This window comes from Trachemys scripta, chromosome 3 (assembly GCF_013100865.1).
Source record: "Trachemys scripta elegans isolate TJP31775 chromosome 3, CAS_Tse_1.0, whole genome shotgun sequence".
Taxonomy (NCBI): domain Eukaryota; kingdom Metazoa; phylum Chordata; order Testudines; family Emydidae; genus Trachemys; species Trachemys scripta.
The window spans coordinates 9,631,881-9,644,529 of NC_048300.1; the positions used below are offsets into that span (position 1 = coordinate 9,631,881).

Consider the following 12,649-nt stretch of genomic DNA (forward strand, 5'->3'; position numbering starts at 1 on the left):
AATCATAGAATATCAGGGTTGGAAGGGACCTCAGGAGGTCATCTAGTCCAACTCCCTACTCAAAGCAGGACCAATCCCCAACTAAATCATCCCAGCGAGGGCTTTGTCAAGCCTGACCTTAAAAACCTCTAAGGAAGGAGATTCCACCACCTCCCTAGGTAACCCATTCCAGTGCTTCACCACCCTCCTAGTGAAAAAGTTTTTCCTAATATCCAGCCTAAACCTCCCCAACTGCAACTAGAGACCATTACTCCTTGTTCTGTTATCTGCTACCACTGAGAACAATCTAGATCCATCCTCTTTGGAATCCCCTTTCAGGTAGTTGAAAGCAGCTATCAAATCCCCCCCTCATTCTTCTCTTCTGCAGACTAAATAATCCCAGTGCCCTCAGCCTCTCCTCATAAGTCATTTGCTCCAGCCCCCTAATCATTTTTGTTGCTCTCTGCTGGACTCTTTCCAATTTTTCCACATCCTTCTTGTAGTGTGGGGCCCAAAACTGAACACACTAGTCCAGATGAGGCCTCACCAATACTGAATAGAGGGGAATGATCACATCCCTCGATCTGCTGGCAATGCTCCTATTTATACAGCCCAAAATGCTGTTAGGCTTCTTGGCAACAAGGGCATACTGTTGACTTATATCCAGCTTCTCGTCCACTGTAACCCCTAGGTCCTTTTCTGCAGAACTGCTGCCTACCCACTTGGTCCCTAGTCTGTGGCGGTGCATGGGAATCTTCCGTCCTAAGTACAGGACTCTGCACTTGTCCATAAATAGCTATGGCCCTCACGTGAACAATGGGACTAGTCATTTGAAAAAGGACTACTTATGTAAGCAAGGGTTGGAAGAATTAGCCTCTTGGGGACCCAATCCAAAGGCCATTAAAGTCAACAGGAGTATTTTCATTTACTTCAATAAAGTCCTTGATAAGTCAAATCCTGCTCTCCTTACTTGCGCAAGGAGCCACATTGAGCTTAATGGGACTTGGGTCAATGGAACGTGATTTGTTGAGTGCCATTTATATGCCTATATGAAATATCAGCCAATTTATGACTGCTAGGCTGGAGCACTGGCATATTATCTAAGCACTCTCCTCCTGCTTTCTCTGAGGTGTAAAAATTCCCAGTACACAACCTTGAGGACCTCCAGCAAAATGAATACTTGTCAGCGCTAATATTCCTAAATTAAATATCAAGCCAAAAAAACAGAAACGCATGTCCAGGCCTTCTTTATACATCATCAATGGAAATAAGAGACACACATTCAATTTTACTTACTTTCTTAGCAGTTTACATATTACCTTTCTGCATGTCAGTTTCCCCATCTGTAGAATAATGGATAGATACCCTCCTCGTGTGAAATGCTTTAAGATGTGTGGCTGACATCATACTCAGCACTTACTGCATCATTACTATTATTTCGTATTTATACTTCAGGGAAGTGAAATTTGTCCAAGAAATCATCTAAACCAATGTTAATTTTTTTAAAGTAAAAATATAGCAGAACTCCAGCTGGTGTTCAAGTCACTCGGACTACATGGATTTCTACCAGCTGAGGATCTGGCTTATGGTCGGTATTCTTATATTATTATAATTTAAGTGCAAAGAGATTTGTGTCAGTTAAGACTGTGAACCTCCAAACTCCGGATTGGCTGTACAATCCCTTGCATCTCAAAAGCCGCCAAGATACTTACACAGCTCCCAGCCTACGCTGTTTACACAGTCATGTAGTTGCTAGGGGAAACAATGCCATGTTGATACGAAAGGAATATTTAATCTGGACAATCTGAAGTGTAGCTTCTATAAACAGTGAACAAGAGGTATCCTTTAAACTTTGATATTTTGGTAGTTGTTTGCTATCAAAACATTTCTGTTTATAGCTTCGTTTTAACAGCTAAGCTACTTCCAGACATGCATGTTAACATCTGAGAAAAGTTCTTCGCATCTGTACACATATTGAAAAATCAGCAGTTTCTGGTTAGCTGGACAACAACTACAATTGCGTGCACCGGGAGAGAATTAGGGCCCACTCTTGCCATCCTTATTCGCACCAGGGGCCAGATTTTCACAAGTGCTCTGCTCCTTTTAAGGGGCTAGTGTGGGCTACTGAGCACTCAGGAAAACCTGGCCCATGTACTTCTTTCAGAAGTAGCCCCCTATAAACCAATCGGGCTACTCTCCTAAGTAAGGGTTTCATGACGGGGCCCAAACAGAACAATCTGGCCACAGTGAATAGGGTGGCTTTGTCCAGAGCCACACCTTTTTTGTGCTAAATCTTGGACACAGCAGAGGAAGTTCTTCGTACCAATGTCGTGTCAATCTCTTTCACACTCCGGCATCCTGGGAGAGAAATTACATACGTATAATGTGAATATACTTCGAAGAATAATCAGCATTATTCAGGAACTGGTCTTCCAGCGAAAGATGACCCTTGACCCCCACTTCCCCCGGGCGGCCCTGGCAAGTAGTGAGCTTGCTTTCACAGTCCACGTGAAGGAGGAATTTGGGAGAACAAAGCTGTCGGCCACCCCTGAAGATGTAGAGTGGGAAAAGGGTCCAACCTTCTTCCCGCTGATCATGCTCGAGTTGGAGGAGCCTCCAGGCCAGAAGGAGCCCCCAAAGAAAGCATCTACAAAGGAACAGAGCAGGGGCCTACTGGGAGGAGAGCGTGTTCTGAAGAAGGGGGGGCCCTGCATATGGTTTCAAGCAGAAAATTTGGGAGATGTAGCATTTTCTGCCAAGTTCCCCTTTGAACCTGAAACTCGGGGTGAAAATGCATCAGCCCAAACCAAAGCCCTGGAACTAACCACCACAGAACTGGGAGCCAGCTCTGAGTTTCATCAGGGCCCCCTATCTCGATACTGGGCCAAACTGGTCCCCCACACTAACCCCCTCTGCACTAGGGGGAGGGAGGGATTTCAAAATGTAGATCAGGATCCAAATGTTGCAGCTCAAGCCCATCACTGGGGGGGGGGGGGGGGAAGAGACCCACATTTGCTGATGGCTCCTGCAAACTGAACTTGGCGACTGTCAGATGGCTCTACTCCTCACTAGCACTAGAAGCATTAGAGATCACTTGGTGCTTTTTGCAAGTACAGAGGCATGAACCCCAATATTCTGGCCAAATTCCCATTTCCACTTCCAATATTCATTCTACTTCAGTCTCCCTTTGCTGTTCCAATAGGATATGGGATGCTGCTTCCTATCCTATCCCCAACTGTTGTGTAGTGTTAAACATTGTATCTTCCATCTTAGAAGGAGCTGGGTGGAGGGGAGGCGTGTAAGTAATACCATAGAACGTAATTGTCCCCATTCCTCTTATAAAAATGTCTTAGAGAAATTAAACATTCTCTATGGTTTTTTAACCATTTTATATCAATTAATAGAAAATGTATCTGTGTTATAGAATCATAGAAGTGTAGGACTGGAAGGGACCTCAATAGGTCAGCTTGTCCAGTCCCCTGCACTCAAGGCAGGACTACATAATAACTAGACCATTCTTGACAGGTGTTTGTCTAACCTCCTCTTAAAAACCTCCAATGATGGAGATTCCACAACTGCCGTAGGCAATTTATTCCAGTGCTTAACCACCCTGACAGTTAGGAAGTTTTTCCGAATGTCCAACCTAAACCGTCCTTCCTTCAATTTAAGCCCATTGCTTCTCGTGCTAGACTCAAAGGTTAACAAGAACAATTTTTCTCCCTCCTCCTTGTACCAACCTTTCAACCTACTTGAAAATTGTTATCATGTCCCCACTCAGTCTTCACTTTCCAGACTAAACAAACCCATTTTTTTCAATTTTCCCTCAGAGGTCACGTTTTCTAGACCTTTAGTCATTTTTGTTGCTCATCTCTGGACTTTTTCCAATTTGTCCTCATCTTTCCTGAAATGTGGTGCCCAGAACTGGACATAATACTCCAGCTGAAGCCTACTCAACATGGAGTAGAGTGGAAGAATTACTTCTCATGTCTTGCTTGCAACACTCCTGCTAGTACATCCCAGAATGATGTTTGCTTTTTTTGCAACAGTGTTACACTGTTCACTCATATGTAGTTTGTGATCCACTATGATCCCCAGATCCCTTTCCACAGTGCTCCTTCCTAGGCAGTCATTTCCCATTTTGTATGTGTCCCAATTGATTGTTCCTTCCAAAGTGGCATACTTCGCATTTGTCCTCATTGAATTTCCCCCTGTTTACTTCAGACCATTTCTCTAGTTTGTCCAGATCATTTTGAATGTTATGCCTATCCTCAAAAGCACTTGCAACCCCTCCCAGCTTGGTATCGTCCGCAATCTTTATAAGTGTGTACTCTATGCCATTATCTAAATCAATTATGAAGATATTGAACAGAACTGGTCCTAGGATTGATACCTGTGGGACCCCACTCGATATGCCCTTCTAGCTTGACTGTGAACCGGTGATGACTACTCTCTGGGAACAGTTTTCCAACCAGTTATGCACCCACCTTATGGTACTTCCACCTCGGCTGTATTTCCCTAGTTTGTTTATGAGAAGGTCATGCGAGACAGTATCAAAAAAGCCTTACTAAAGTCAAGATATATCACAATTACTGCTTACCCCCTATCCACAAGGTTTGTTACCCTTTCAAAGGGTACGTCTTCACTACCCGCCGGATCGGGTAGAAAGCTATTAGGCTGGTTTAATGGGATTTGTTCTTGACAAATCCATGCTGATTGTTACTTATCACCTTATTATCTTCTAGGTGTTTGCAAATTCATTGCTTGATTATTTGCTCCATTATCTTACCGGATGCTGAAGTTAAGCTGACTGGTCTGTAATTCCCTGGGTTGTACTTATTCCCCTTTTTATAGATGGGCACTATATTAGCCCTCTTCCAGTCCTCTGGAATCTCTCCCGTCTTCCACAAGTTTTCGAAAATAATTGCTAATGGCTCAGATATCTCTTGAGTCAGCTCCTTGAGTATTCTAGGATATATTTCATCAGGCCCTGCCGAGTTGAAGACATCTAACTAAGTTGTTCTTTCCCTATTTCAGCTTCAGATCCTACTTCATGTTCACTGATATTCCCTGTGTTAGATGCCCAATCACTACTAACCTTTTCGGTGAAAACTGAAACAAAGAAGTCACTTACCACTTCTGCCATTTCCAAATTTTCTGTTATTGTCTTCCCCTGTTGTCTAGATTCTAATGTATTTGTAGAATGTTTTCTTGTTACCCCTTATGTCTCTAGCTAATTTCATCTTGGTTTGTGCGTTGGCCTTTATAATTTTGTCCCTACACGCTTGTGTTGTTTGTTTATATTCAGCCTTTATAATTCGACCTAGTTTCCACTTTTTCTAGGACTCTTTTTTTGAGTTTTGGATCATTGAAGATCTTCAGGTTAAGCCAGAGTGATCTCTTGCCAAACTTCCTACCTTTCCTTTCTTATGGAGGATGGCTTGAGGAACCTTTAGAAAGATCATTCTCAATCGAAGAGCCATTTCTGAAGAACCCTGTTCAGTTTCTATAACCTTGGGTTTTTTTTCAATCTTATAAGACTTTTCCATAAGGGCAATCTCAGCACAGCCATGCATATGGGTGGCGAAGGAGGCAGAAAGAGTACCGACTGTCCCAGAGCAATTCTGCTTGCTGAGACCAGATGACTTAGGGCAGCCAGAGGGGCTTTAAAAAGAGGTACTCTGAATCTTTAACTGCTGCACATGCAGAGAATAGCCATGGGTCTGACCATGCCCCCAAACCAGCAGGTGCTGTCCACTTCCTGGGGCCCATGATGCCCGAACTGGGCCAGGTATGGAATACCTGCCATGTTACAGCACTGAGAACAACAGAGTCTGCGTATCGTTTCCCTCCACTGTCTCTCACATGGAAACAAAGGGACGGATTTCGTCCACAGCTGGGGATCCTTTGAGATGAAAGGTGTTATACCAATGTGAGACAGCGGCTGGGTCTATGCTGCAGTCAGCAAGGTGAGCGCAGCATATCCATGCTAGCTTTAATCTAGCTAGTGCCGCTAAAAACAGCCGTGAAGACAGGGTGCCACGGATCCCCAGCACAGGTTACCTCCCTGACTGGGTACCCAAGCAGGCTTGTACAGCCTGCACTGAAGACTGCGCTGCTACATCTTCAGAGCTATTTTAGCCTCACTCGCTAGATTAAATCTAGCGCAGGTTGGTCTAGCTGGGCTGCCAATAATACTTTCAATTGCAGCATACAGGGAAGGATTGTGACTATGGAAAGGAAGCTGGTGTCTCACCAGAAAGTGCCATTGCTATCTGGAATTCTTCCTTCAGCATCTGGAGAACTTCTTTTGCCCCTTCTTCACCCTAATAGATTGGAAGACAATATAGTGTACTACAACGTATATATGCACCCGGGGGCTGAATTAAGGTTTTATGGACAATCTTAATTGTGGCATTTCATAAATTTCACAGGCTTGAGTTTGCACCCATAACAGTCCCTGGTCATATTTTCTGAATGTTAGTGTATGTCTAAAAGGCTAGTCTAATAGTCAAAATTTGGACTGCAGCCTTTGATGAATTACCTGATAAGCCAACCCCCAGACGATAGGTCTTCCAATGAACACTGCTCTGGCACCAAGAGCTAATGCCTTGAGAACATCCGTGCCTTTTCTCACTCCGCCATCCAGGAACACCTCTACCTTCCCTTCCACAGCCTCAACAATTTCCGGCAAGACATCAATCTAGGAAAGCAAGAACAGGACAGTAGCAATTCAGTCACTTGTGACACTACTGAATTTTTAAGCCAACTGCCACGTGTAGGAACCAGTCTTTAACTAAGATAAGCATGAATTGTGTGCCTAATGAATGTGCACAAATAATGCAGTTGTGTGTACAAATATGGATGTGACTAATCATACTAGTAAGCAGAGGTTAGTATTGATCCAGTGCAATGCTAGGGGACACTTTGTTGGAGATGCTGTCTTTCTCGTGACATATAAAAGCAAGGTCCTTGTTAGGGCTGTATATGCACCTTTCATGAAACCTAGAACCAAATTAAACTCGTTTTTCTCTTAGCACAGTGCAGTATGGGATGTACCAAGTCCAGTGACCAGTCACAATGAACCTGATACACCAGACCTGAAGAAGAGCTCTGTGCAAGTTTGAAAGCTTGTCTTTCTCACCAACAGAAGATGGTCCAATAAAAGATATTATCTCCCCCACCTTGTCTCTCTAATTGTGGTAGTAGACATGCATAAAGATCCTGTTTTACATGCACAATCACAATGGCTACATACACAAGTTTCCTGTGCATGATATCATTTGTGTGTGTTATGGCCCATCAGAGATTGGGAGCCCATTGTGCCAGGCTCTGTACATACACATAGCAAGAGACAGCCCTTGCCCTGAAGAATTTACTATTAAAGTTGGTAGAAAATTTTCCATCAAAGCATTTTTTCCAGTGAAAATGGCTTTTTCAGTGAGCATATTTTTGTGATTGATTTTCAATTTTGGAAGGAAAATGTCGGCATTCACTGACAACCAAAACATTTTCAGTATTTCAACTAAAACCTGAAATAATACAATTTTTTAAAATGGTTTTGTCTAATTTTTTTTTTTGCGGGGGTGGTGGAGAGAGAGAGAGAGAATCATTCACTTTCCAGCCAACTCAACCTACTATCGAACTAGCCACGGGAAAGGATGGAAAAAAGAAAGGGGGATTATTCCTATTTTACAAACAGGGAACCGAGGCAGAGCCCGATTAAGTATTTTGCCCATGATCACACAAGATGCCTCGAGTCCCAGACTACTACCGTAACTACAGGACCACTCTTCCTGTCATGCCTAACTTTTTACTATGTCAGCAGAGCAGGAGAGACATTAGATTAGAAGCAAAATGCTAAAGAGGCTGACAACATCATGCTCTAGGAAGGCAAGCTGGGCTCCAAATTCATCCCTTTTCAAACAGGGATGTAATTAATTTCCCTTTTAAAGAATCAAAATAACACCCTCTTTCTACATCCAAGCAAACTGCACCACCATACAAGGGCTGTAATTACTAAAGTAAAATGTTTTAATTATGGTTTGCATCAATTTCCCCAATGTGTAATTAGGCATTAGAAAATATTAACCAGTTTGGGTTCAACTCAGATTTCAAAAACCCATCAAATTAAAACATGTGATTATGATGCAGAAATAGAAACATTTTATGATCTGGTACAAATATATATTATGAAAAATGTATTATAAAATATACCCCACTGTTGCAATATGAAATCCAGTGAACAGACCAGAATATTCAAACTACATAACTTAACGGTTTCTTCTCCTTCAAGCTAACATTACAAGCAAATAATTTGTAACAAGTACATTTTTCAGTTCAATTTTTCCTCTATTTCAGTTGGCAAAATGTGAGTAGACGTCAACATTCTTGAATTTCCTTATTATTCAAAATCATTTGTTAATTTCTTCATGAATGGTTCATTTCAGAATAGCTCTCACATACAGTGTAAAATTTTCAGAAATGCCCAAGTGACTTAGGAGTCCTATTTTCAGAAGTGAGCAAGCAGATTTTCAGATGTGCCTCATTTTGTGGGTGCTCAGCTTCAGCCACCTAAAAAAAGACCTCATTTTCAGAAACAGCTGAGCACTTATCCTCTGAAAATCAGGCCTTTTTTTGGTGTCTTAAATTGGGTACCTGAAAATTGAGGCTACAAAAAATCACTGGACATGTTTAAAATCTTGATCTAGGTCACTTTTGAAAATGGAACTTTGACTTAAAAGTCTATGAGGCACTCTTGAAGATTTTAATGATAGTTCACTGCAAATCCTCTTTTACGTTTAAACTTCAGAATCCGTGCAGCATTGGTTAGTAAACACAAGTCACATGGTCTTGGTTAGTTCCCCAGTTGAGGGTCTTAAGTGCTGCCTGACGCCATGTAGATTTGGAATTTTACAATCACGTATAGCATCTGACATTTGCTTTCTGCAACCATTCAAGTTGGTAAAGCCAGACCGAGTGAATGTTTGCAGAAAGCAAATATTAAAAAGTCATGATCACAGTTAAATTTCATTTTGAATGCAAACAAACGTTCGTACAAACACTTTCCTGTTGTTGACTCTGATCTAATTACAGAAGTTAGCTGGAAGGAACAAGTACTAAATTCTGTTCATGTGACTTATTGCAATGCATGTTCTTGTCTCCCTATAGGAGTAAGTCTCCTAGTGACGTAATGGGAGAACCATACTAGTATTCAGAGAACATCTGAGAACTGAAAGACCCAAGAGTAGAATTTTGACCCCTACCTTACATGTCAAAACTGAGCCAAGTTGCTAGCTGACATATCCACATTCTCCCAGGATGAGTATCACTGCACAGCTGCCTTCCCCCATCCTCCTCCTCCCACCCCGCAATCATCTGTAGTCCTTGGTCTGCCTGAGACACATGGCAAGCTAGGGCCAATCAGAGGCTGGCTCCTTGCTTTGTGTAACATTTAGGAAATACGTGTGATCATAGCTAGAATAGAAAGCTACGATAAGGTTTCTTCTGAAAAACTAGAAAAAGGTCATTTGTGTAACACCAGCAGGATCTGGGGAGGAGGGTTAATGGTGGGAATTGGCAGGTCCCCCAGAGAGGAAGGAAGAAAGAGATCAAAGGGTTCTAAGGGAAGGAAGGGATGTTCTAACACAAATCCTGGACATTTTTCATTCATAATGTTTTTCAGTGAAAAACAGCGTGTGCTTCAGAACTGAGAGCTACTGTGAAAACATTTTTATCAAGCTTTCCAGTTTTTCAGCAAAAGCAACAATTTCCCCAATTACTCTTCTCTGCCACTGAATGCAAAAGCATGGCTGAATACTGGTTGTATGGTTATTCACCCCAGGTAAATGTCTTTTCTTTTCTACTCTACTCACTATCTTTTCAAAGTTACAAAGTTACAGAGCAGCAAAAGGAAAAATGAAACACGAAGGGCTAGTCTACACTAGAAGCGCTACATCAGCGCAGCTAATGCAGCTGCACCGTTGTAGCGTGTCTGGTGAAGACGCTCTATGCCGACAGGAGAGAGCTCTCCCATTGGCACAATAAATACACCTCCGCGAGAGGCGGGAGGAGCAGGAGAAGCTCTCTCACTGACATAGCACTGTCCATACCAGTGCTTAGGTAGGCATAACTACGTCACTCAAAGGGGTGGCTTATTCACACTCCTGAGCAACGCAAGTTACACCGAAGTAAGTGGTAGGGTAGACCCAGCCTCAACAACTCTGCAAGGTTTCCAAAGTTGGAGAAGTAGTGAAAAGTCAAAGTGTCAGACTTTGGCATTTTCATTTCTCCTTTTGCTGCCTCGTAGTTTTTCGGTAGGTTTTGAAAAGTTTTAGCACATCAAAAGGAAAAGCGGGGGGACAAGTCTGGACATGATTCAGTTTATTGCACTAGGTGGTAAAAAAGAGGCGTAGGGAGGAAAATGGAAACAAATACTAAGAATTTCTAAATTTTTAAAATGCAGAAAACTTTGAAAGAATATTCCGTACATTTTGGGGAGGAGGGGGAGGAGAGCTGGAGCAAGTGTTGTTTTATTGATCCAATCCTGTACAACAACTTTGAATTTTTTTTGCAAATTCTTTTTCATGTTTTCATCCAGTTCTATTAAAACTCCTGGTTTCCTGTAAGACTTTTGATTTTGGGCAACCTCTCCCACCCACCTGAGCTTCCATCTGAATCTCCTGCTTGTCACGCAGTCTCTCAGGAGTTCAGGAATCTCAAGCAGCAAGGAGCCAGAGACAGGGTGAATGGGGGAAACTAGAAAGGAAGGGGGAAATGGTAGAGAAACTCCAGGGAGAGGAAAGCTAGGTGTGGTGAGCAGGAGACCTTTGATAGATTTTATAGTAGGAAGGTTTATTCAAATGAGGAAATGCATATTCAAATCTGCACGTTAGAATATTGTCTAATTAGCCTAAAATCCCCAGAATTCCAGGTATGCTTAACTGGTATGGTTAGGAGAAGGTAACAGTACAGAAGTTGCTGGGCCCTATCATTCTTAGTGGAAGTGGAAGATCACCAAAGCCTGGGGGCTCATGGACATCAGAGGGAACAGACAGATGGGCGTGGGAAGGAGTTCACTAAGGCTCAACCCCCAAACAAATGCAGACTTTCTGCTTACAGTAAAATGGAGATATCGGAGTTAATTCAGCTATAGTTGGCTTCTCACCCTGGCTAATCCAGTCAACCAATTCTTTAGATGTGACCTCTGGCCTCCTGCTACATTATTTATTCCACATTGCATTGGGTTGTATTGCCACCAGGTAGCATGAGGTAAGACATTGTTTCAACGTGTCAGAAGACACGTACCCACTTGCGCCTCCTAGTGCAGTTAAAGTTTTGAATGATCCACGGCATGCCAAGCATCAAGGACTACTTTTCTCCTTTTATTGGGCTCTTAAATGAGCTAACCTGAAACCACTCCTTTGGCTTGCTTTCCTGAGCCCTGCAGCCAGGGCAGGCTGCCCAGGTTCCCAGCGGCAACAGCCCACATGTTAATCCTTCTGTGGCTTTTGGTTTGATTTCTTAGAAGAAAGAAATCCACAGGCTGCCCTCAGACACACCAGTAAGAGGCTACGAGTGCCTACATGCACGTTGTGAAATTCTAAGGGGCCTTGAAAGAAACAGCCCATTGGAGCTTAAAAAATATAACACACGTTTACATGGTTCCTCTCCAGTAACCACATGTGCAACTTAAAAGGGGCAGGGCAGGAGCGGGGTGGGGGGACAGAGGGAGAAAGAACAAGTTAGCAAGCAGCTGTAGATGCAATTAAAGTTACTAAATAGATTCTCAAGTGCCATTCCTAAGTGGTTTCACCAATACTCACAGTTGCTGGCACACCATCCAGTTGGCGTGCACCATGGTTGGACACCAGGATTCCATTTAGACCGTGCTTCACAGCTTCTCTAGCATCATCAGCTGCAAGAAACAAAAGTCGGCCCTTCAGACATTGCACTTAATTAGGGCTGTCCATGTAGCAATGACAGCGTCATTCTGTTAATGAGAATCTACCCAGGGCTCTGGCTTCTAATAGCTGGGCCTGGCACCAGCCTGCGGACAGTTGTGTCCATAAATTGTGGCCTGACCAGAATTAAAGTTAGCTTTTTTATCACCCGGAACATTGGAGGAGATAAGTAGCTCTGAGTAGGCAGTTCTACATCTCTTCTGGTGGCTGGCATGTACTTTCATCACACTGATCTGCAGTTCATCATCCTTAAGACAATCCTGCTGCTGTGTGTTTTACTGTAGTCTGAAATTATTAACATCATTACAGTGTGTAATCACTTCACTATGTTCAGTTGGCTTTTGATTGATTACAGAAGCTTCGGAAAGAAACAAAAAAAGTCCCATTCTCACTTCTACACATGCAGCGTGTAACTCAGAGCTGTACGTGCCATGGGTAGAATACATCCATTTGTTCCCGTTTCCTGTCATAGCAGATTTCAGATTCACCCTAAATTAATGCCAACATATGAATGCTTATACGATTAGGGAAAATGGATTTTATTGATTTGGGAATATCAGTTAAAATGGAAAATGAGGGTCTTCTAGAACTTAGACAGAGGGAGGATGGTGTAATGGTTAGGGCCCTAGTCTAAGACTTAGAATTCCAGTCTTTGTTCTGGCTCAGACTGAGTGACCTTGGTCAAGTCATTCTGGCGTTTTTGAAAATAT

At 42.7% G+C, this 12,649-nt stretch overlaps 1 protein-coding gene across 1 annotated transcript in view; it reads right to left on the reverse strand.

Annotated features, from left to right (window-relative positions):
* Window positions 1-643: 643 nt before the first annotated feature.
* HAO1 (hydroxyacid oxidase 1) overlaps window positions 644-12,649 on the reverse strand; it is a 54,151-nt gene continuing 42,145 nt past the window's right edge. The window contains exons 5-8 of the mRNA XM_034764103.1: window positions 11,802-11,893; window positions 6,521-6,679; window positions 6,233-6,302; window positions 644-2,337 (exon numbers count right to left, since the gene is read on the reverse strand). Of these exons, the coding sequence (XP_034619994.1) occupies window positions 2,267-2,337; window positions 6,233-6,302; window positions 6,521-6,679; window positions 11,802-11,893 (392 nt within the window). The 3' untranslated portion in view covers window positions 644-2,266. The remainder of the gene's footprint in view (window positions 2,338-6,232; window positions 6,303-6,520; window positions 6,680-11,801; window positions 11,894-12,649) is intronic.